Below are 26910 nucleotides of genomic sequence, written 5' to 3' on the forward strand. Positions count from 1 at the left end.
AAGTTTAAACAACAAAAAAATTATTGTTTGATTCAACAAAACGTTTAAAAGAGCTCTAAATAACGAGGCTAATTTGCAAAAATGATACAACTTTCTAAAGTACGAAAAAAAACGCAAACCAGAACAAAAAGAGATAAGTTGAAGAATACTAATACTCTTTTTTTTAAAAAAGTTAAAATCGAACGTCAAAAAGGACATTAGTTATTTACCAATATCAGTTATTTAAGTTCATTTGTTTATCTAGAGTTGGCCACTGAGACCTTTAATTACACAATGCTTGGCATATAACAACAAAAAATAACAACAAATAAAGGGCAAAAATAAAAAACTCTGCCAAATTCTGCAAGAGAACGGTGTCGCAGCCCTTCAAACCATATGTTATGAAAGCAAAAATTATGTTCAATTTTAAGTGTTGTAAAGTTTTTTTTCAGTTATATTGTTAAATAATGTGACAATTTACAAAAGAAACCAAAACAACTGCAAAAAAGGGCAATTATGCACAAAAATAAGAAAATTTTGTATGAAAACTCGTAGAACCAAAAGCAAGAAAATCTTCTCAAAACAATCGGCCACAAAATTAGCTTGTATTCTAGACGGAGGAACGATTGACTTGTACTGGCTGAAAATAAACAAAATGTTGACTAAAATAATATAAAAAATTGCCAAGTTCAAAAAATCCCAGAAATTTCCTTAAAACAAATACATTCAATAACATAAGAGTCATTAGGTAACAACCAAATGAAAAGAAAAGGTTTACTTGCACCTCTCGTGGCAGAAATTTAGATCTTTGAGTGGTTAAACTTAAAAATCTGACTGCCAAAAGAATAACAATTGAAGGCAAAAGACAAGAATTCAGTTAAATTTTACTAAAACTCTTCCTCAAAGCCATAAAAACTCTTTGGTTCTCTGAAAACAAACATTATCTACATTCAGCCTCAAATTTACGTAAATTGTAGCTGTCAATAACGGAGCCGTGATTAAAAAATATTGTCAGTAATATTAACATTAAAAAAACAAGCAAAATATTTTGAAAAAAGGCAGCATCAAAATAAAAACCAAAAAGTCTCTGATTCTAAGAATCCATGATATTATCGAACCTCTCCCTGATTTTATCGCGCGCCCAGCAGACCGACCAAGTGTTCCAAGTGTTTGCGAATATGACCAATGGTTGAGTGGAGTTCCTCAATTATTAAAAAAAAACAACGATGCATTTTGTATAATTATCGAGTTAAATCAGCAAAAAACGGCTAAGTTTTAATTCCAGAGGACTTTTATACGGCGCCTAATTGCAACTAGCGCTCTTTTTGAGACTAGGATGTCTGTTTTAAGGTTTCTAGGTCACTAAGTCAGACAAACTTTAACAAAGTGGTCCAAAAAAGCATATTTTAAGCCATTTTTAAAATTTTATCAAAAATTTTAGCCAAAAAAAATTCAATCAAAGAATTTAGCAACGCTCTTCTATCTCTAATGGTAACAAAAACACTCTGACATTAAAAATTTTAACTTATTTTGGATTCTATTAGCGAAATTACGCAAAAAGTGCTGAAAGTGTGAAGAAAACAGTCGAATGTTCACAAAAATTTAAACTTCGATAACTCCTTGTAAAACAAGAAAATCGAAAAAATCTTTTTAATTCCGTATTCTACGCTGGAAGGGCTTTTTAATGATACCTTTCACAATTCTCTACGAGGAATATATCGGTCGGCCAAAATTGACTGAACAAAAAAAAACCCAGTTGAGTATATAGTTCCTCCCTCCCACTAAAGTGGGGGTCGGAACAATAACAACAGAATCCAGCACACCAGGACACATTCTATAATCGAAATGAGCAATAATTAAAAACAGTATTAGCTAAGATCAACTTAAGAACTACACTGTGTACGGACTCGTAATCTTTGCGTTTTGTAAACTAAGGAACTGAGAAATATCGAGAGTTAAGTGACTCCGCTTTGTGACATAGGTGACCACTCGAGCAATTTTAAACACCTCCGTACTTTTAATATATATTGAGGGAGCTCTTGCCAAGAACGCTTACTTCAAATTAAAGGGACTACTCTAATTTTACTCGCTCAGTCGCTCCGGAACAAAAAAAACAGATCGACTATTAACAATGATTGCCAGGGCCTATTGCTCTCAACCAGCAAATTATGCCGAAAGATTTTGTAATCATTTTTTTCAGAGTTCAAATATCTGCGCGGCGCTTATGACGCGAGGCGTCTATACTAATCCGAATAATCATTTTAGTTGCACAAACAAAACAACCGTTATTATTGCACAAGTATTTCAGCCCCCTCAACAACCAATGGTAGGTTCGTTTTAACTCAAATATGACAAAGCCATAATATCGTGACATGTCAAAAGCCATCCTGCACTGAACAAATCTCAGTCAAAACGGCTTAAATTCTTGAACCGGATAAACAATTAACCGAGCAAACTACAATTCCAGGTATTCATTTAAGCATGGCGGCATGGGAGTTATGGGTCGTTTCTCAACTAATAAAGCTTGTACTAGTGATCTTTTTGCACAATACCATCACAAATTACCAAAACCGAAAAAGCACTCTTGCAGAATGTACCCCAAAATTGCATTTTCCCCCTCTTAAGCGTTATTAGCTACTCCCACGTGCAGCGACCACTACCAGTTTCGGTATATACACCCAAGAGCATTTTGGCTTCGAAATTTCGGGGAATGGAGGCTCAAAATTTCAATTCCAAATATACAATTTTACGAAAATTTATCTGCAAAGTCTTCTAAGTTGTTGCGCAGCAAAGAATAGGAATTTAGAGTGAAAGCTCACATAATCAAATTTTGAAAAAGCTAGCTCTTTAGCTTTTTAAAAAAGAAAAGAAAGTCCTATACAGCAAGCAATTTTTTATCCTGGTTAAGGAGCCTCAGGAAGAGGTTAAACAAAACCATGTACAATTGGAACTCATTATTCGCGGAAAAAACACTTAATTTACCTGATTACGTAACGAACAGCAAGACTAGATGTGCAATCAGACGGAAGGACAGATTAACTTAATCCACGTTTTCAAGTGGTCCAAAAGTAAGAAAGGTGTTCCATTAAAATTATTATGTCCTTTTGGAACATTGCTTAATGCTTGAATCCCATGTTCATGCCACCCCATTTTTCGTGACGAAATCCATCTTGGAACATTACGCACTGGTCTTCTTGCCTAGAGTTGCGTGTGTTCAACAATATCGGTGGTGATTACGGGTGATTGAACTTTTGGTGGGATTATTGGAAACTGCTAAGTGCACCTTCGTGATTCGGGACCTAACTGCTATTTATTCGATCTTCCCGAAGGAGTACGTTCAAGTTATTCAATTGAAGATGTTTTCTACTTGAACTCGATACGCTAACCGATGATTGCCCAAGCTTTTTAGCAAATATTTATCTGTATGGCAGTTCGGGAGGACAATTGGAGGTTTTCTGAGAAAGCCACGCCACCACTCACGCTAGTCCATTACCTCCAATCATTTATCTATCCTCCGCCATAACTGATCAAGCACTAGGTCAACTTAATTTAGTGCGGAAAGTGGAGCAAAATTGCTAACAAAAAAAACAAACAATATAAAACTTTACCTATAAATCTATGATGATAACTGGGTAGAGATAAACGATGGGTGAAAAAAGTTTTTGTTTCTTTCCTGCTCTATTGCATTAGTTTTGTTCCACTTATCTTTCTTCGACGTTGTCGCTAATCTATACATTTCAATTCTCACCTCGAGTGACTAAACGGTTGTCCACGGGCTACTCTCGTCATACTTATCAATATCTTTCATTCCAACTCCAACTCACGAATCCTTTCACTCCATTCTTTATTTGCCGATTAGCTACCTTCACAACCTTCATACTTTTCGCTAGCCGTTCTTGCTGCGTCTTATATGCATCAATCATTTTTATACTCAGATTTTTTTTTATTTTTAACGATATCTTCAATCCTGTTTCAGCTATTAAATTATGATGGTCTTTGGTGGTAGTTATATCTGATGATAACTTCGCTATTTGTGCTTTCTGTCAACAAACTACAGCAATTTTAACACAATAGGGTCAACTTTAAATGAGAAATCAAATAAATCCGACACCGTCATAAGTTCTTTTTCTAACATTTTATTCAAACTTTTGTTCCATTGAAATTCTGAAAACTATGAACTTGAACACGAAACTTGCACTGTCAAATTAAAAAACTCCATCCCAAAGCAGCAAAGAACCATTAAAATTTGTTGCATTTCTATGCCGTAACCTCCTTCTGGTCTAGTTTCTGTAATCTGCTCATCATTTGGGCTATTGGTAAAATGATTCGAGAGATAATCATTTGTACAATCTATCATGAAAGTTTGGAATTAGTTAAATTTTTTGTGCTGTGATTGACGACAAAAACTCACTTTCTGATAGTCTGCTTTATTGTGATTATACAAAGTTGACAACGGGATCTATAAAGTTATTTTGGCAATTGTAGAATATCACTGCTACATTTTCAAAAAATATTTAGAATTTGTATAAATTTACGTAAAATTTGAAACTAAAATTAAATTTTTGTGTTGTACAGCTTCTAAATTTCGTTTCGCCTATAAGTTCTTTCAATTATCCTATTAATTGCGCGAACAAATTATGATTTTTATTTTAGAAGGGAGTTTGGCTTTCCAATTGATTCTTTCAGGTGCTGAAAAGACGGCATTCTAACTATTCAGACGAGAGAAAAAAATCCATTCTTATTTGAAATAATAATACTCTCGCAGCTATATTTAGTTTTCCTACTAAATTCTATAATGTATTTATATAACTTTTTGAGCTCTAGTTCAAATTTTTACCTATTTTTTTTATCTTTTTTGTTAAATTTATTGATCTTTAATGACCTAAAGTATGTGGTAGTGCAGTTACATTCAACGCTCCAACAAATTACCACTTCTCAAATTGTAGGCGTGAAAACAAATGACGCAATAAATTCTTGTCATTTCACCACATAAGTATTTTGCAACTTTGACGGCATAAGGAAAAACGTCATTCACCACTTTGAGGCTCATCTTGTAAGCAATAAAGGAAGAAGTACTAACTTGACAAGGAAATGTTGGGAATAAGCAGCACTGACAGCCACAAAAACAAGAGCGGAATTCCACTCCCACCCCCACTCCACAACTGTCTCATTAATAATCCCGTTATAACTGATAAGTAATAAGTAATAAAATATTCAACCCTGACTACAGATCTATAAAACTAAGCCCACACAATCACCTTTAAAGGCCAACAACGTGATCGATAATTGTGATTTTCAATTTTGATGTTATAAGGCTCTTTAATTTATACTGAGACATAACGACGTCATTGTAAATTCTAATTTTCCCTCAGCGTTTGCTGATTTCTCGGAAGCGTTTTCTTTTTTTTTTCAAAAAGCTAAATTGAGATAGAATTTATAATAATTTGATCAGTTTTTCTTATAGACAGGAAATATTAACAAATAAAGCTCAAGAAACAAAAGTCGGAATTGTAAATAAAGAAGCTCGCTTTAAAAGACTCGGGGCGTTGCGAATGAAAGGAAGCAAGATAAGATCAAAAAAATTTACGAAATGAAATACTAATAAATACGATCGCATCAAATAAGTATTATAAAGAAAGAGGAATTAATAACGAAGTGTTTAAAAGGTATTTTCCGACGAACAATTTATAAAGGCTGCGTTGATTGTTATACGCCTCTGTACAATAAAGCATTCAGTTTGAATGGCTGGCGCGTTTTTCTTATGTACTTTGTTGTTTTTCTCTGTTTTTTGAAGGAATAAACAATGCAAAATAAACAGATAATGCGAAATCTGTTGACGGACGGGGAAAGAAAGAGTTCAAGGATTAAATTGATGCTGGGAACAAAGAAACACAATTTGGGAGCTTTTCAATTTTGGGAAGAAAATGCCGCCAAAAAGCAACCGGGGAGGTTGGTCAATTGTGGCAAATTTGAACGATGCTGGTTAAAAATAAACAAGCGCGCAATCTGTCTGCAAGTGAAAAAATAAACAAAAGTAAACAAATAAACACCGATCAAGTAAACAAATCGGCAGGTTAGGAATCAGTCGCAGTCTGTTTGCTGTGGATTAAGTTGGGCTATTCTACCCCAGATCTGTATCACGACAGAATTGCGGGTAACTTCCTTGTAATCCGGAGATTATCCCAAATCAAAATGGACTGTAGGGAAATTTAATTGCCGTGCAAAAATTAAAACCGACTTGATAAGAATCGTTCCTTCGCTACAGAACAACACGCTGTATAAAAAAGCTCATCTAACGTGGACTGTTCAAATGAAAACAAACACAGAGATGTGAAATCAATTCAAGCACAAGTCAAAATCAGGATTGAGGTTGAAATTTAGGTCAAATTGTTTTGACAAAAGGAAGGCGAAATTAAAAGAGAGGCCAAAGACGGAAATAAAGGTACAAATTATTACACAGGATCAGGGGATTTGAGGAAAAGAGATTAATAACAATGCATAAATTCTTGTAATAACACCAAAAGTAATATATGTCAGTAAGTAGTTCCAGTTATAACCAAGTACAGTTGTTATATCCAGCTAGTTATAACACCCTGTGGAGATCTAGAAATTATTGACTGCTTGTCTCTGATCGATTCCCGTGTGTGAAATAATGGGAATTATGGACTTGCATATTGCAATTGGGATCCGGGCTAAGTTGGTAAACAAACAAACCCGGCTGGAACTGGGCAGAGGGCTTCCTGTTGCCTTTTATGATCTCTGTTGTCGACTGGGCTTCTGGCACAAATGTTTTCACAGGAAACAGACCCCGGAGCCACCCAAGACACTGTTACTGAATCACGTGACCAATTTCAGTAACAATCGTTGGCTTTCTTGTTTCTGTATACGCTTCCCGGCTTCTGAGGTTACCAGTGTTAGTGGTGGATAGAAGACGCGACCTATAATCAATATTGAACTTTGATAAAAAAAATAGATTTTGTATGTATGGCTCAGAAGTCGAATCATCATTACACGTTGGTCCAAAATTGAGCACGTAAAAAATGGCTAGATGCATATCATAGACCTAAGGCACTGCCGTTTTTCAGTATTAATCAATGACAATAAGTTATTTGAAAAATGCAAAAACGTTCTTTCATAATTGTTTGTTTTTTTAAGTCGCACTTCGGCTCTCAACGCAGAATTTATCTAAACTAATGTTTTGTGAGCTTTAGATGTCTCAAAGTAACGACATTCAAGTTTGATTTAAAAAAATTAAAAAGTCTTGGGAGTATTTGAAATACGAATTTCATCAATGCAATAAAGAATTGAAGTATAATCCAGAGATTTGAAGGATCCAAAAATTATACTAATGAGAAACGAAAAAGAATTGAATTAAAACATTAATTAATCACTGAGGAAACTTCATGAGCTCTTTGGAGATCACAAAACTCAACACTGACAACAAACAGCAATTGTGAGTGGTGCAGAATAATACAGTATATATCCTCACAAGCTTATAAAACACTTGACGCAAAGTGAAAAAACTAATATTCTTAAAACCATCTTTCAATTTAAAAACTTTGAGTATCAGCTTCCACCTCAGAATTATCGTTTTGTATGTATTTCGAATCCCGGCAAATTGTAATTATTTAGAAAGCACGTTTATCTGCCCATATGAGTGCTACGTACTATTATTAGTATCTCTAATTTTAAAAAGTCGAACGAAAGGTCACAACAAACTTGGTGAGAGTGATTTTCCACAAAGTGTCAAATTGTTTTTTTTATCAGACCATCAAGTCTCAATAATTTTCTGTAAAATTCATGGTAATTTTTGTGAAAATACAGACTGGTTTAAATGTGGACTTGCAAAAAAATACTCGATAGGGGGACAAAAAATTAAACAAAAATTAAAAATTAACAAATCTGACGGATCTTAAAAAACTTAACATTCATAAATCTCTGTAAAATATCTCAGCAAAATAGGAAAATCAACTGACCAATTAGTATTAAAAAATCAAGTATTTCTTCTGGACTAGAAAAGGAGAAAAATTAAATTTGAAATTTCTCAGTTTTGTGTCGCAGAGCAGTTTAGCGCTAACGAATTTCATATGAAAAAGCAAAATCAATTTCAATTCTGAAACATTGCAACTCAAGAGTATTTTTAGTCCCTGAATGCGACATATATCTTCATTACCATTTTAATTAGTGCTTTGATGTCATCAGGATAAAATCTTAAGGCAAATTAATTTCAGCTGAAATGGAAGTCTTAGAAATACATAGTGAATTTTGTAGCATTTGATATGTGATTATTGCTGCAAAACAAAACATCTTTATAGTAGAGCCAAATTTGTGTGCTTTGTGTCATTAACGCAAAGCTCCAATTAGCTTAGTTGTCACAACTCTGCAACCTATACAGCGGAAACTCTAGCCCGGAGTTGAGTTGAAAAAAATGTCAATCTAGAAATCATTTGCAAGTCAAGAATCACAAGTGTAAACTGGGACATTAGTATCGGACTGAAAATACCAAAAAAACTTATTGAGGTTTTTTCAGCTATGATAAGCTCTTCCACGAAACTCCGGACGATACTCTCAAATTAAATTTTTTGCCCTAGTGAGTTCTAACCACACCTGAAATAAGCTAACGAAAAATTGACATACTTTGATTAGTGAAACGTTTGCAAACTTGAAGAAAAAAAACAAGAATCGATTTATAGTTTCAGAACAAGCACCATCTTTTCCTCTACCTCATGAGCCTGATTGATTCCAATAAACATTTTTCCATAAAAATGAGCTTTTTTTGTTAAATGAAAGTTTGTTGCAGTTATATTTTAAAAGGAAAGACTTACACGAAAAAAAACTATGTCCATAATTTGTTTAACCAGCTTATAATTCTCAAAAAGAAACACAGCTTATAAAAGACCGATTTAACCGAGAACAGAAGCCAACCCCTCAATTTGAAAGAACAGTTTACACATTTTGCTAGATGAGCAAGTCACATTAAACAGCTAAAGTTGAACACTAGTTTCACAAAGTGATGCAGTAAAAATTTCTAAGTGTTGAACATTGATGAATATATTTAAAATGACAGATAAAAATCAAAGAAATTTGCTAATATTACGATAATGAACAAATATATGAGAAACTTTAATTTTGTCTATGTTCAAAAAATTTTCAGAATATTATTATAAAAGTTTTTTGACCAAAATAAAGTTTAACAGACAGTTGATTCAATGAATTAAATAGAAAACTACTAAAAACGAAAAACAGATAGAAAACCTGACCTGTTTGCTAAGTACTCGCAAACACACTACATTAAAGCAACATGAAGTTCGTCTCGTATCTCGTAATCCAGGATACTAATTTTTTTTGAAATTTAGACAGATTAAAATGCACTTTAAAAAACGCACAGATTAAAAAACCTTAAAAAATTAATCTAATGTTAACAGTTTTCTAAGGCTTTCTGAAAATTTAAAAACAGTTAACTTTCTTTATCACACATCGATAAATTTTTTATACTGCAAAAAAAGCAGCATGATTTTTTCACCCTAATTGACTAAACTGCAACAAAAACTATTCGCATCACAACTTTTGGCAAGTTGCACAATATTTGTTGTATTTCTTACGGGTGGCAGCGGATAAAATACTGAGTATCAACTTCTACCTCAGAAGCATCTTTTTATTTAACACATACCAGCAAAATTTTATTATTTAAAAAGCAAGTTAATTTTGACTATCATATCAGTGCTACGTACTACTGTTATTGTCTCTAGTCTATAAAAGTCGTCCGAAAGCTCAAAACAAACTCGGTAACCGTGATTGTCAACAAATATTACCAAATTAATTTTCGCCTATCAGACATCAGAGCCCAATTGTTTTCTGCTCCACTGCCATTTTTTGAAAATGTAGACTTGTTTAACTAAGACACCTTTTCAAAAAGTAAACAAATATAACATGGTCTTTTAATAAATCTGACGTTTTTTTTCAGGCTGACGGACTTTCAGGCATGACTTAACTTTTAAATATCTTTGTAAGGTATCTCAGCGGAATCGGAATATCAGCTAACCAATGTGTATTAACAAAACAAGTAATTCTTTTTGACAGGAAGAGGATAAAAGATCAAATTTGCCGTTTAAAGATCAAAATTTTATTACTTTTTTAACGGTCTGTTTTACCTATAACATTAAGGACGTCCTTAAACTTCTCTGCCATCAATCAAAGGTTATCGATATAAAACAGAGTGAAGTTGACTCAACATTTATAAAATTTGGCCTCCGATTTTTCTCACGGCAATGACTTTCTATTTTGTGATTGCTTTAAGGTCCAAATTAGATATTCAGAGAGGTATCTATTTTTTTACTAGGGCTTTTTATAAAATACATTCTGGATTTTTTCAAACATAAAAACGTAATTTTTGCTTATATTTTCCAACGACAATACAAAGGCAATTCGGTGGCGCATGAGGAATCAATGCTGCTATATTTTCATGTCAAATCAAAGTTTCGGATTATCTTAAACAAGAACAGAAAATATAGTCAACAAAAATCTTGCGTTTCAAATAAATGACAAATTTTCTACAAAAACTTTGAACGAAAACAAATATTACCAACAAGAAAAAGTGGGGAAAATTGAAGTTCATAAATTGCATATAGATAGGTTGTATCGTCATTATCAGCTTAAGAAATGATAACTAAAGAAACTATACTTTAAAAAACTGTATCAAGTAATAACACATTTTGAAGCACGATATTATAGGGAGAAAGAAGATGCACCTTTAACTGTTTTGATTATAATTTTTATCGGACGCTTTTTTCAGTTTACATAATAGTAACCACTAAACAAAGTAAACTACTAAAAATTGAGCTGACTGTATTCCAATTAAGTTTTTTTGCCTCTATAATAAAAATAATATAAAATTTATTGAAAAATGTTCGAATAGACGTAAACAAACAATGTTCTGTTCTAAACAAACTTTTTCTTTGAGTTAGAATGCGATCAGTTTGAAGTTCAGTTAAGACATTAATTATTGAGTATATAGCGAATGCGGTTTTTTGATCGATTATCATACTGAATAACACTTTTTTAGTACTTACGAAGGGAACGCAATAGTTGTTCATTTCTGTGCGCGTCTAATTTTTTGCTTTTGTTTTCCATGTACCACTCCTGTGTAGAAAATAACATAATTGATCCTGTTGAGTCAATGTTGGCTATGAAACCCCAACTTAGTCTACTTCAAAACTGAGCAAATCGGAAAAAACGCATTGATCAATCACAAAAATTTTATCTGCAAAACTCGATCTGCAAAACTTGCGATCAGCAAAACTGAATGCAAACCAGTCAAAACTTCTTAAATTCACATCAAAATTTGAGCAGAACATTTGAGCAGATAAAACCCTCAAAGGTTCAATTATGCAAGCATTAGCTTCTGATAACTCATTTTTTGTAGGGAAGTTTTAATGTTGCAATAATCGTGCAAGATCTTGCATGATTTGAAAACATCTTCCTACCTTGTAAAATTAGCAGCCATCTCCACGATATGATAGGCTCTGCAAACTTTTGTCATTTGGCAAAAAAAAACAGAACATGAGTTTATTTTACTTCATTTTTACAAGAACAGAAAAATACCTGAAAGCAGCATTTGTGATCACTGTTGAGCTGACAAAATTGGAATGAGTTAAAGCATTGGGAAGGAGTTTTATTGAGATGACAAAACGATCATAATGCTGTAGTGACGGAGCTCACTCTTGACAGGTAACCATTGAAAAATATTTGGTAAACCCACTTGTTATAACTGATAAACAAAATAAGCTTAATCAAAAAATGTCAGCTCTGTAATTGTTCAGTTTTTCCCGTTTCCCGTCAATGAATGTTTATTAATACGTCTGGTTATTTCTCAACTAGTATTATTAGTGTTATTTTTGTTATAACTGATGGTGGAGATTACTAGTAATAACAAGAGGAGGGTTGTTGTACTAACCAGTTAGATATAGTGACTGGTAAAAGGGGGAAGGGGAACTCAATTAGAGAGTACTTGGGGGGTTGGAGTCAATAGATTAAAAGAGAAAGGGAGAGAAGAAGAAAGCGAGTAGTGAAAAAGAAATAGATAGAATTGAAATAAAATTAGAATTGGAAAAGATTGCATTTCGTGGTGGAGATGGAAAACGAGAGATAGATAGATCAGACCTTGGAGTAATAACAATCATAATCATAATAATAATAATAATAATAACAACAAAGAAATGAGCATGGGTGCGCCGGTGCTTTTGAGCTTAGGAGATGTAAAATGGAATCAAACCAAAAAAGTAAGACGGAACAAAACTGAAGATGATGTTTTTTGCAATAATACTCTATAATAATAAGGCATTTAACTGCTTAAGTCTTTCTTTCTCTCTCTTTAAAATTCAATCCCAACCTGCGAAACATCAGCATTTTTGTCGCAGGTATGCAGCATATAGTATATGTTGTGTATACCTTGCCTGTAGTATATATACTTTGTTATTATTGTGTGTGAATGAATGTAGTATTTATGTGTATAGAGTACTATTACTCTGTTACCACCACTGTTACCACTACTACTACTACTACCACTACTACTTATTTTACTAGTACTATTTTGTATAGTATTTCTAAGGTAGTTTTAAATTACCTCAGTTGATGTTTTTGATGTCTTTTTCCCCCAATTTGATTCCCATTCCAACCTCATTGGATGAAAAATTAGACTCCAATAAATTTGCGGATTCCCGTCGCGACCATTACCGCCGTGCCGCGTTCCAACTCCCACACGCGATAGTTGCCGCTGCGCTCATGCGACTAGTGCAGTTATTGAACAGATGAAAAAACAACGTGAAATACTGATTTTTCATACCAAAATCAATGCAGACAAAGCATTCCGCCCAAGAGAACATATTTGCAGATTCAATAACTTCAAGCTTCAAAAATCAACAATTTTTTGAACAACTAAATTGTAAATAAACAAAACGTTAAAAATCCGGACACTACGTTTTAATTATGCAAATTCTACAAATACATTATTTGCGCTATTTGAGACTAACTAAATGATGTACATAAAACTCTGCTTTGAACAATAATTGTTTTTGGAGGAAAGAAAGTTTTGCAAAAAGTTTGTAGTGATGCGGGCGAAAAGTATAGTCTCGGTAGACTGCAATTTCTGCAAGCAGGGTCCAAGAGTAATAGGGGTACATGGACGCGTGGGAGGGTGAGTGGAGGAGTGTTTCATTTCATTTCCAATCTGAGAATTAATTATCTTTCCCGACCACTACAAAAGAACAAGACATCCCGCAGGGCGGGCTAACCTTTAGCCCCTCATTCCCTGTTTATTTTGAGGCTCCTACTCTCTTTTTTCCCGTGGCCCAATATTGGATCATCAACCTTTCTCTGTTTGTCTGTCCACTCCGGGTAAAGTTGCAACAAATAAGGAGGTGTGAACAACAACGAAAGCATGAACAAAATAAATGGTTATAAACAATGTTTAACACAGAAGAATCAAAATTATTGCTCACAACTATCCCTACGTTAAACTTGCTCTTCTTGAAATTGAAAGCAAGGCAACTTTTGAAAAATTTTCGAGAATTACGAAAAAAATAAATATTTTGTACCCCAAGGCAAATCACACAGCCAAAGACTAAGTCTATAAATATATATAACTGTATAAGTTTATACTTCAGTTCTTTCAAATCGCTGCCAGAAAACCTACGCAAGACTTTTCACGCTCTGTTGGAGTGAATAAACAAATGTAAGTTTACAATGGAAAAATTTCCCCGAATTCAGTTCATCAGGGTGGCGAAGATTCTTATTTTTCAGTTCACCGGATAAAAATAACTTCCAGAAATTGATCCAGAATGTGGTCTGTACAGATAGAATGGAAAAGTTGAACGTTTTTTCCAAAGATTAGTTTAATGGAATTATTATATTCCCAAAAACGGTTAGAACGATTAAGAAGGCGAATGAATGCACATTTAAAATGAGTTTTCCGAATAACAGTTTTGATTTCACGTCTTTGACGTCAAGATTTTCTCAGATCTTCTTTTTTGTTCAGACCACACCTTAGTGGGGGTGGGGGTTCTGTTGAAATTTATTAAAATTATTAATTAATGTCTTTGAACACCCTTTGAACACCCCACTGGTGAGACTGAAAAAGTTAGGGCAGTTTCCGAATTGCTGGGAAAGAATAACAATTATTTTAAAGCGTTCTAGGAAATGTAGCAAATGTTTCGTCGCTTTTGCTAAAATCAGTAATCTAAGGAGAACCATTGATTAGTGGTCATCGCAAAGGTGCTGACGTAATTTCACATCATCTCAGGCACCGACGCTTTTTATTCAATATTTTGCCCCAATTTGGGAAGAGCTAATGCATTCTAAGGGGGAAGCAGTCCAAAGCATGCTAAAGTTATGATGACGTAAAATGCGTGACCCATATTAGTTTCAGTTATAACCAATGACCTCAAATAATCATTAAATATCGACAGTCTGAGACTGAGAAGTACTTTTTGAGTCAAATACATTTTGTTTCTCAATTTAGTGCGCTGTTTACTAACAAAATATTTGGTGGTAGCTTTTACCCCGCAATAGTCATATCCTAGATCATGCTAACATAGTAAATCAGCACTGAATCATAGTATTTCTCAGTCTGCTTTTGCTTGTTCCTTACTGGTTTTGCACTGGTTTTACCTGGATTTTTACAAAATTCCAACAAGTTTTCCAACTACACTATGGTACCAAAAAGCTACGTACACCTGAAGATTTTTTTAAAAGCATTACAAACACCAAATAACATAACGTTTTGAGTTCAAATTTGTTCTCTGATAAAGCGTCATTAAATCTTTAGCCCTTTTAAACATCTAACAGACGGTTTGCATAGTTTTCATGCAGGTTTCTCACTACTTCTATGTCAATTTCGTTCCAAATTTCAGACACTTTTTTTTAAATTTTCCCAAAAAATTGTCTGTTTTCGTAATCGCTGCTTCAAAATCGCCCATAATTTTTCAATAGGATTCAGAGCTGGATAGTATGCTGGCCATTCCAATACCTTCCAGTCCTTTTCTTGAAAAAAACTCCCCATAATCTTCGATTTATGCACAGGAGCATTATCTTGTTGAAAAATAATGTCCAGAAAATGCATCTTTTCTCTTCATAAGTTTCCAAAATTTCCAAATAACAGGCAGAGTTTAGCTTGTTTTGACACTTAACAAGCATTTTTCGTTCAATTGATCGTATTTCATCCAAAAAACATTATACTTTTGAGAATTCGCCTCACTGTACCTCTGGAAATTGCATTGTAGCAAAAGAAAGCGTTATGAGTCACTCTAATGGCCTTCAGTAAAGTCTTGGGATCTTTCAAAACATCTCTAATTAACTTTGTGTTGGATTTTTGACATTTTTGGGGTCTTCCTTATGATTTTTGGACCCCGAAACTGTTGTTTTTTAGAAAGCGTTTGTATGCATGTTGTGCACTGGATCTTGATTTTAAGTTGAGTTGCTTTTGTAGTTTCCTCCATGAAAATCCGACGTCTTGTAGAGCTACAAATTGGTGAACAGTGGAAGAACAAAGTGGTTTAACTATCTTTTCTGTTATAGTGGGGAAGTGAGAAATTTTTCTTAATAATTTAAAAGCAGAAATGCTGTACGTAGCTTTTTGGTACCATAGTGTATCATGATTGCGCATCGTCTGAAAATACAAATTTTGCTTCGAAAATTTCAAAATGTGTTATGATTTTTTTACAAACAGACAAAGGAATCCAGACTGTGCATGTTAAATTAATGTTGTCTGAGCTTATTATGCGAAGTCTTCGATCAAAAACCCTTAGAATACTATAATACAGTACTGACATAGCCTTTTACACATGATATTGAATGAACCAGTACTGGTCTGCTATGACACGAGGGTCCGGGATTATAATACAGCAATTCAGACACAAAATAAAAAAATTCAAAACAAAGATATAATCCTACTGCTTTATATATTCCAAAAACAAAAAACTCAAACTGCATTCTTTTTATAACTCGACTTAATATGACTGGTTTCTGAGTCTGATTTTTCAAAGCTCTATTGGCCAAACCAATGAATATGAAGTGTTAGACCTAAGCAATAAAAAGATGGAAGCGCACAATCTTCCTTTTTCCACAAAAATTTTTTAAACACAAGTTCTATAAAAAAAATCTATATCAATCCATAAAAATTCCATCAAAATCTATATCAGTCCATTGGTTACTAAAATCATTCACACAGGAATAAAAACTATTTCAATTTTTTGTTATAAACCTATCCGCTAATAATTGTTTATCATAACAATATCTTGAGGAAAATAGATGTTTTTCAGTTCTGTTACTGTAACACAACTTATCAAAAAGATACAGCGCTGTATTATTTTATTGAAGACCTCTGGACTCCTGTATTGCAGTTTTTGCTCAGATTGTATTTAAGACGACATAGTTTTCATTTATCGAAAAAGATTGTTTTCGTCTCTAAAGCGGTTCAAGCAACTCCAAACAAGAAACCAATTTGCACTGGACACCAAAAAGAATGCTAGAAATTTTTTACGGAAAAATAGCTACACGTCTCTATGAAATGAGTTATTGAAACCGGGTTATCCAACGCCAGTTCAACAATAAATAGTAAAAATAGTAAAAAAAAAACGTAAAAATTTAGATAAAAATTTAAGCCGAGATTAAGAGACGTAAATTCGTAAAAACTAAAATCAGAAAAAGCAATGAATTTGCACAATAAACTCAATTCAGGCAAACGTTTTGGAAAATCGCCCAAATTTTCGTTAAATACTGCTTTATTCTCAGGCCACGTCTGCCCAAAATTTTCTCAAATCCTCAAATATTGTGCACATTGAAAGTAAATTGAAGGACACCATAAACTTGAGAAACTTTTGGAGAGACTCTTGGGAAAAAAATCAGACAATTTGCAGAATCGCCTCTTCTTCAAAACTACACTTAATGCTGCAAATGAGAGTTGCAAGTGAGGCACCAATTCAACTAAATTCTTTTTGGTCAATAAAACGCTTACTGAGATTCTATCCAAGAATTACACTAGGGGAGGGGATTATTGAAAAGATCTAATAATTGTTCCGACCCCTCTTGAGGGGGGGGGAGGAACTATATACTCAAATGGGTTTTTCTTGTTCAGTCAAATTTGGCCGATCGATATATTCATCGTAGAGAGTAGAGGGTATCATTAGAAAGCTTGTCCGGCGTAGAATATGAAATTAAAAAGATTTTTTTTTATTTTCGTATTTGACAGGGAGATATCGAGGTTTAAACTTTCGAGAAAATAGAGTAAATTCCGTTGATTTCATTCAACTTTTATCGGAATTTTTGACCAAAATTTCGCCAATTTGGATAAAACTTAATAAAATTTTTCAAGGAAATGTTGTTGATTTTACGTTTAAAGACAAAATAAATTGTCGGCTTTTTTCATTGAACTTTTTGTCACAAATTCCGGCTAAATATTTCACAAAATTCAGACTGTTTCATCAAAAACAGCACGAAATAAGTTTCTTTTGTCCGCTCTGATTAAATTTGCAGCAAGTGCACACCCAAACACCACAAACACAATCTTTGAAGACTGAAAGGGGACTAATTACACTTCAACTTCCGTTGAGAGTGCTCTGTAAATAAAAATTTGCCGTTTTTTGCTAACTTTATTCGTTGATTATCAAAAACGCAGAAATTATTTTTGAGTTTTTAACTAACAAATTATCTATACCTATAACATTCAAGAAAAATTAAGTGTTCCTAATGGACAATCAGCATTAGCAGGACTAGTTCAGTACCAATCTTGGACCGTTACAAACCAAAAATAAATCGGATTGTCGTCAGTCGGTTTTTAAAAAAAAAGTCGATCTTTTTTATATTAATTAAATAACAGAACATTTCAAATCAAAGCTCACCAGTGATAGGTCCTATTGGCTTCCTAATTAACTCGATGTTAAATTATCTAGTTGATTGCTTGAAAGCTTATGGTCGTTTTGACTTTAAAAATGTTTGATTTTTAAATAAAAAATGGCTTATTGAAATTTGCCTCCATTTTTCTCTTAATTTTGTCAACTTGTAGCTTAGTGTCAGCAACCAAAGAGTGCTACTTCTTTCTGCTGAATTCAAATTTAGTATGTATTTCGGTTTTACGCCTAAAGTTATGGTGTTCTGGCTTTGATACTACTAGATTTCACATTTTTTAAAAAAAATTTTAGTTACTTGCCCATTTTTCATGTTTTCTAGTTTTGTCAAACTAACACGTTAATGTCAGTTCATATATCACATTTTTCGCGTTCAACATAACGCACAACACAATTGATAATAATTAAATCCTTAAAGATATAGATTGTGGTTCTTTACCGCTTCGAGAGTACTTTCTCGAAGAATTTAATTGAATTTTTTAATTTTGTCTTTAACTGTCGTTTTTACTTTGTCTTTTTAGTCGTATTTAATTTCCTGTACAATGACCGGGTTTGATTGGCATTTCCGATGTTCTGATATTAGAAGATAGATAATGGCTTTCATGACTTTGAAAACAATTGTTTTCAAAAATGAAAAAAAAAACATTTCAACTTCGCAATTTTGTTCCTTTTTTGTTTGTTTGTTACCTGGTCTCGTTAATTAAAACTAAAAATGATATTATTTTTGTCAAGGGAAGGTGTCAAAATGGATTGGTGTCACAAAATCTAATGTTTTTATAGAATTCGTTGTGACTTTACTGGCTTCGACACGGGTTTTTCACAAAAAAAGTAAATTTAAGTTTTGTCACATTTGACGTTCTTTCTGTAGACGTAAGACTTGTTCTGGATAATAGCAGGTCTCGAGGGCTTCTTTTGGATGAATAAACGAACCTATTCAGTTTTTTTTTCATTTTTGTAATTAATGGCTTTCATGTCTTTGGAAATAAATTTTTTTCGATAAAAACAAGTATTACATAATCTTGCTTTTTTCTTTTTAGTCTAATTGTTACCTAGTTTCATTGATGAGAAGTCACATAATACATTTCAAGGGAAGGTGTCAAAACGGATTGGTGTCACAAAATCTAATGTTTTAAGAAAATTCGTTATGACTTTACTGGCTTCCACACGGGTTTTTCACAAAAAAAGTAAATGAATTTTTGATTTTTGTCATATTTGACGTTCTTTTTGTAGACGTAAGACATATTCTGGATAATTGCAGGTCTCAAAAACTTCCTTTAGAAGAATGGACGAACATATTCAAATTTTTCATTTTGTAATTAATGGCTTTTATGTCTTTGGAAATAAATTTTTTTCGAAAAAAAAAGTTATTTAATTTTAAATTTTTTCTTTTTTGTCTTATTGTTGCTTAATTTCAACATTGAGCGGCCACATAATACATTATCGGTGTTCGACGAAGGTGCAATCAAACATATTTTGGGTGCAAAAATATATCTTTACGGCTTCCAAAGCATTTTCTGGCAAGTTTTAATTGATTTTTAGTTTGTTGTCTATTTGCTGTTCTTTTTGTAACTGCATAAAAAATCGAATACCTAGAGTTCTTAATTCCCTTCTATAGAAGCATTGGTTATTGTTAACTTATGGGGTATTTTAGTTGATTCCTAATGGTTTTCATTACTTTGAAATTAATTGTTCTTCTAAAAAAATTCAGCGAATTTTCTAACTTTAAAGTTTCTGTTCATTTTTGTCTAATTGTTACCAAGCTTTATTATGAACTGGCGAATAGCCATTTTTTTTCTGGTGAATTACAATTATTTATTTTCAGTTTTTCCTGACACTATTTTGACTTTGTTATTAAGTTTTGTTTTTTAAAGCGGACATAAATTTTTTGATGTAAATTATGTTTGTTGTTGTTGTTTGATTTTGCCGTTCGTCTTCGCTCGTTTTCTTAATATCGGCATATCTCATCAATGGAATGCATTATTTTTTACTCCACTGAGTTATTTGCTTTGGAGGCTATCTTTTCGTTCATACACCAGTTTTTTTTTGAAAAATACTTGAATTTTTTGTCTTTTTCCATCTGTTCCTCATTTGGTAGACAATTATGCCAAAATTGTGGATGAGCGGGGTCGGAACCTTATGTGCGATCGCACATTAACGAGCCGCCTTGTTCTATTATAGCAAAAAAATCAATAAAATGCGTAAATATAGTGGTAATATGAATTTGAACAAACAAATACCATTTCAAATGTGCAAGACAAAACAGAAAAGATTCATAATTCACTTCTTTATAATTCAGAAATATGAAGTAAAAACAATTTCCTATTACGATGTCTATGAAAATTTGTAATCCGGCTAAAAATGTCAATAAATGGAACTTTTAAAAGAAAATCCATTTTCTACTTTTTCCCTTTTCTTGTGCCCCTCTCTTCATTTGATGTTTGTAACTCACTTATATGTTAATTGTTCCATACAATTCATGAGCTCCTTTTAGTGCGTTTTATTTTTTGGTTCTGGCTTAATCTGGACCATTTTTGGCTCTAGCTATTTATGCCTCAAATTTTTGTCTTGGGCTGCAAGAAAATCTGCCTCATGAGAAAACAGATTTTCTTTTAGTCTGAGATATTTAGGAGCTCTCATGAAAAAAGCTAGTATCATTTACGACTGGTTTGTATGCCTCTGGGTTCAATATCAGGCTGTTAATACTGAATACGAAAAGTGTTTTTCCTGGAAATTTTGTTAATGAAAAAGTTAGAGAACCTTCCTTTATAAGTAAGTTGTAATCATCGAACTCCGTCATGATAAAGTTGAAAAAAACATTCAATAAAGTTGAAAAAACCATTCAAAAAACCATTCAATTCAAAAAAACCATTATCGAACTCCGTCATGATAAAGTTGAAAAAACCATTCAATTTTGAAAAAACCATTTAGGGTCCATTAGAGGAAAGTTCTAGGATAACAACTTTGGATCGACCCGGGATAAGCAAACGCACACAAAACGACACTTATTAAAAGTTGAGAATATAAGTTTTTATTAATGATTTCGCTTTTATAGAGCAATTAGATGTAGGTTCCAGAGTAGCACAATCTTCGAATTAACTTTTAACCAGATGGAAGAGACAGATTACAAATTCAGCTGACGATAAAGGAATATTATCAAAGGGTATATATACTACACTCACCTTCTAAACCTTTAGACGTTCAGTTATGCCCAAAGATATAAATTTGCGCCATGAAGTCAACTTTTCAAGCTAAATAGCTCTGTTCAAAATAGCTGAACTCGCGGTACACAGAATAAAACATTCTGAATGCAATGAAATAATGCAAAATTTGCGCAGGTTTTGACTATTTTTGACCAGATAGCTACAAGAACGGTTTTCAAAACCGATTTCCCAACTATTGCAATGTAGATATATTCAGTTTTGGGGTGTAAAATAACAATGAACGGCAAAAACTAGTTTTGGAAGCAGTAGCAGAGCCTCTGGTTATGATATACAAATAAACAAGTGGGTTATAAATTATAACTTGGGTTATAACAGCTGGTCTCAGGAACTAAAACGGCGATGAGAAAAAAATCTCTGAAATTTCTTTGAGAGTGTATGGGCGCTCAGAGGCATTACGGCGTGAATGAAATGTTTTGAGTTGATAAAGTGTTCTGGTGTGTTATTATTCATGTACGTACAATTACACGTGTGTCAGAAGTTAGTAGAAACATTAGTAATGGTTAGTACATTTTGAGTGAATTAAGACCGAATTAACACAGAACAAGAGAGAAGTAGTGTATAATGCTTGCAACTGTTAAATGGTCTAATAATCAATCGAACAAGAAAAGCCCCGACAGCAGATCTGAAGTTGCTGCTGTTGGTTTAAATAAGGTGTTTAAAACACCACTACAAGAGTTAAAATAGTTTAAACCTGAATAGCACAAAGTAATTATTTCTGAAACTAGAGCTCGCAGGTTATTGGTACAATTGTTCAAGTTGTGATCAGACAAGCGGAAAGTTTGCTGTCCGCTTAGTCGAGTTTTCTGGTCTGAATTTGGTGAACTAGTGAACTGGTGAATCTGGTTCGGCAAATTTTTCTTCTAAATCGAACGAACATGTAGCAAAATCCTAGAACATTGAAATGATTGACAGTTAGTGATTAATTTTGAGGCAATCTTGAAGTATATGTCGATTGATTTTTTTTTCTAATATTGAAACCACTCAACTACTATTACAATGGAATCGTTATATACGTTTTTTTAATTTATCGTTATAAATGTTATCGTTATATATTTAATAAGTCCATGATAAGATATAATGCATAATTGATCTAGGGTTTCTGTCGAATGGAGTATCGGTCAAATTGTTAACAGTTGTCTTCATGTAGCAGCAGAAGTTGTACAATTAGGAAAAGTTGTAACAGCAATTAAAATAGTGTTCTTATCTGCCTTGTTTGAGAAGGCTGGGGGCGATCTGACAACAATAACAAGCAAGCACTCATAACCCCACTACTGCAATCTAACCCCCTCCCCATTAACATTTGAAATTAGCCGACTGGTGACAAAGACGAAAGTGATCAAAGTTAACTTTCAACTTTTAACAAGTTTGAAAACTTTTAACAAGTTTGAAAAAAAATTTAAAAATTAAAAAGTTCAAAGGTTTGACCGGAAAAAAATCTACAGAAGCACTATAAGAAGTAAATGTCTCAAAATTTTTAGATGTCTGAGAAAGGTCAAAACGATCTCATGATAATCATTCAAGCCTTTGGAAGTTATCCCGAAAAAAGCTACTTCAAAAACTTCGCAAAATTAACGGATACTAAATAACGTGATCGCTCCCGCTCCGAAGTTACAAATTCAGAAACTTTCAAATTCAGCTGCAACAACTACAAGTTTCACATTCGCGCAATGTTTCAAGAAGCGACAACTTATTTTGTAGTTTGAACGTCATTTTTGCCCAGAGAGTTGGGTTGATAGTTGATAGCAGTTACTTATACATATGCTTTATTCCTCCTCAATAGAAGAGATAAACATCCTGGGGCTATTTTTGGGGAATATTTCTGGCTGGGTGACTACACTTGCCTCGCATTCTCGTGTAAAACCACCGCCAGTTGCCTCCGGATAGGTTTTGGGAAAGAAGAGCCAGTACCTCCAACATTTCACTCTTTGTGGTATCATGAGTTACTTGTTTGTAATGTATTGTAAAGCACATGTAACTATACATATATACATATACCAAGTTAAATAAGTTTGAAGTGTTATTCCATGAACAATTAGCAGACCATTCCTCGTATACCTTGATGGATCCAAGAATGAGATGCGCAGTGTTTCGCACAGTATACAGCATTTAACCTCACTTAGAAATTGTCAGCCAAAACTGAAACCTTTTTCCCCGAAAATAAATGTCAACATTGTAATGGTGTTGCTCAGCTCAAACCTTAATATAGTCACAATGAAAACTAAACATTGGCAGGTTGCAAACATTTCTGTTACCTTAACGCTCGTCAATTGCTTACTTAATGCTCAGGATACGTTTTTTTAACATGGTTCGATTTCTCATTTTTTTTTAAAAAAACATGATTTAAATCAAATTTTAAGATTTATAAACTTTTGACAAATGATAGGAGAGATAATTTATGCTGTACAGCATATAGCCAAGAAGCGCACCCCACTGCTTCAGTAAAATTTATCCACTCAAATTCATTAAATTTCGAGTTTTTTATGATTTTTCGATTTCAAGCTATGCGTAATATTTTCGCATAATATAAGGTCCGGCTTGGATTCCGTTTCTGTTGAAAAGAAATATGCTTTTAGAAAGGTAGTTTTTTTTCACTAAAAATATATCAAAACGATCATCAAAACGTTGAAGTTTATTAAAATCCCAAATTTTTAAGTCGAAATGATTACCCGTAAAAAATGTGCAGGCTATTTCTCTCACTATTTGAATTGTTGGCATCAAAAGCATTGTTCAGAACAACCCAGATTAACAAGACGCATGGAAAGCATTAATTGAATGAAGCCTATAGTGCCTTTATTGTACTTAATGAAGAATAGTGTCGGGAGCAGAAAAAAATTGTACTATTCTCAGAAAATTTATCATCAAATCTGATCTTAAAAATCAACACAATGAATTCAAGGACTATGGACACGAAGAACTAAAAAAATTTTGAGAACTTTTTTAAATTTCAGATTCAATTTTGACTAATCATTTTGATTGAAATATATGTGGAAGAAAAAACGCGCACTAATATTGAGTTAAAAAAACGAATTATGAAAAAAAAAAATTTGTCGCGAATATAATATTTTAAACAATTTTTCATTCAATTTTAATTCCTTTGCAGTAAAAACTAAATTTTGACCAATGTTTTTAATCAGGCCACCATGTAGTCTATTGAAAAATCAGTTTAAGGTCACAAGAAAAAATTGTTATCAACAAAGCAATTTGAGAAGCATAATCAAACCTTTTTTGCCTTTTCGTCGTACACACTATCGCTCGTCTTGCAAGATTTTTGAAGAAAAAAAACGATAAAAAGTTGGGATGGTGATCGTGTTTCTATGATTGATTACTTAGTAGAAACCCAAATATTATTGATAATTTGTTTTGTTTCTGTTCTATTTGAACTAGTTTCCTTTATTTGGAATCCGACGAACTTTTTATGGTAATTTTATAAAATTTCTCAGTATATTTAAAACATATAGAAATTTATCATACTTTTTTCTCCAAAAAAGACAATGACAATGTTGTCTGTTGAATTCACTATTTAGTGTTTGTTTTAGACACAATTTTGAAATAACTGACAAATGAAAATTCATTCTAATGATCTTTAGACATTGTTGTAGAATAATTTTTACTGTATTTGTAGGCCAGGAAAGGCTGCAAAGAAGAACACAATTTACCGTGCTTTTTTATTTCCGTCTTTATATATTTAATTGTACCCTAGTTATTTTTTTTTTAAAATGTGGACATTTTTACTTTCTTATACATCTGAGAAACTTTAATGTGTATAGTTTAGGTGAACAAAACGCGGAATTTTCACAATTCTGAACAAAACGCGGAAGGGTACTAACTGTGTTTTGCTTTAGACAGTAAAAAATTCTATTTAAACGTTTCATTTTTCTTCTTTTGCCTTTTTTACAAAAAAAATGCTTGAACAAAGAACAATTGAATCATAAACTTTGCTTTAATTTTCTAGTCAAATTTTTTAAGAATCCATTTATTTTTTATGATCCCTGAAAACTTGACAGGTGAAAAAGATCTCCTACTTTCTCTATTTTGCTAAGTTGAGGTCTCATAAACCATTTTCTTTTAGCAAAACGAAAAAAAAACGTGACACATAAATTCTCAAGAAGTTGAAATTAAACGTGGTTATCTTTAAAAATACTGTGAACGAAAAATTGAAAGATCTGTGATGTCAAACAACCTGTATTCAATTTCTGATTCTGCAAGTGACGTTCATTGTTTTGCAAAAATACATTGCTTTTAATGAAAAATCCACAAGTAATTCTGTGGATACAGAAATTTAGATAATTAAAAGAATGCAGTTTTGGACGGCTTTGAGATATTTTAATTAAGTTTGTTTTCTTTCTTTTCTTTTTGTAGCTGGCCTAAGACGATATTTGCAGCTAATCTATTGCATAATTGGTTTTGAAATAACAACGGAAACAAACTTTCAGTTTTTCGGTTAGCCAATGATCTATATGTTTTTTTTCCTTTCCACAATAGGATCATTTTTTTACTATGTGGGTTTTCTAAAATAAAATTCCAGTAGTTGCAAAAAACAAATGTTGGCACTTAAAAATATTCTAGTGTTAATTTTAGTTAGGCTTAAAATGTTTTATGATAGTAACAAAAATCAGTTGATTTTGTTCCATACCTGACCAAGTGGAGTAATTAGAGATTTTTACCGTTCAACGTTCTTCCTGTTTGTTCTAATTCTATTTGAAATGCACTATTACGTTGCGAAATATTTTCCAAAAAATAACGAATTCAGAAAAGATATTAATAGATATTAATGGAATTTGGGAAAATTTTTACGACGGAACCTGGCGGTTTTTTTTATTTCGTTTCAAGGTTGAAAAATTGGAGATGTTTTCCAAAGCTGTAAAATTGCTTCAAAGTTTTAAAAAAGCTAGTAGCTTCAAAAACTAATTTTTTGATAAGCCAAAATTAATCAAGATCTTGGCGAATTTTACCAAGAAATTTTTTGACATAGATATTACGAGAAACTTTTGCCTATTGAGATCTGGGCTAGATGTTTCAAGTTTTGCTAAAGTCATCAAGATCTTGCAGGACATGAAAATGCGCACCGGGTTTCTTTTCGCTGGTTTCAGCGTGTAGAAAAATGGGTACCAGAGTCGGTTAAAACGAATGAAACAGGAAAAACTTTTAAAATCATATAATTTATGTCAATGCTACAAAACTACCCAACTCAGTACATGCTTTATTTGTATGCGGCTTTGATAAAATTATGGAAAGCAAATAAATTAAAGCAAGTAAAATTATGGAGCAGATATCACGGATACCATGATACCAAGCTTACCTTTTTGAAATAAGTTCTTATTTTTGCGTGATTATTTCTTGGGCTCCAGTTCAACACTGATAAAAACCAATCTCTGATAGTATATATCCACCACTTTTGTATAGTTATCGGTACATGCTGTAGTAGGCGGTGACGGTGATAAGAAAAATATACAATTTACAAAAATAAAACAGAGCACAAATTAATCAATCACTAGATCGATTATGAATTGTTTCACTCGATGCTGCTTCCAAATGTATAAAATATGACCATACAATCAAAAGTACACCACCACGACAAATATCTCTGTATTGTATGCAATGTACTAACCGTCGCCGCATATCATGAGCCAAAATTTTTGCTCTTTTGAATTATTAGATATGATTAAAAACTGCCAAAAATGCCAGAAAATGACTAACAATATTATGCTTTTTACAAAACTGTGCGCCGAATTTTTCTACTTTTCAACTCATTATACAGACTATAATGATAACACGATGTAACTATAAGTGAATGGTCGCATTGATTTTAGCTC

At 32.9% G+C, this 26910-nt stretch overlaps 1 protein-coding gene across 4 annotated transcripts in view; it reads right to left on the reverse strand.

The window, feature by feature from the left end:
* Nucleotides 1-26614, reverse strand: part of LOC142339304 (receptor-type tyrosine-protein phosphatase F-like) — a 106537-nt gene extending 79923 nt beyond the window's left edge. Inside the window, exons 1-3 of one of the 4 annotated variants that reach the window (XM_075389245.1) lie at nt 21056-21774; nt 11581-12367; nt 5060-6917 (exon numbers count right to left, since the gene is read on the reverse strand). In XM_075389245.1, coding sequence (XP_075245360.1) covers nt 5060-5150 — 91 coding nt within the window. In that variant the 5' untranslated portion in view covers nt 5151-6917; nt 11581-12367; nt 21056-21774. Of the gene's footprint in view, nt 1-5059; nt 6918-11580; nt 12368-21055; nt 21775-26396 lie in introns of those variants that run through there. The other 3 variants (XM_075389244.1, XM_075389246.1, XM_075389247.1) reach the window with 3 other exon arrangements.
* Nucleotides 26615-26910: the final 296 nt, after the last annotated feature.

This window comes from Convolutriloba macropyga, chromosome 5 (assembly GCF_964194025.1).
Source record: "Convolutriloba macropyga chromosome 5, txConMacr16.3, whole genome shotgun sequence".
Taxonomy (NCBI): domain Eukaryota; kingdom Metazoa; phylum Xenacoelomorpha; order Acoela; family Convolutidae; genus Convolutriloba; species Convolutriloba macropyga.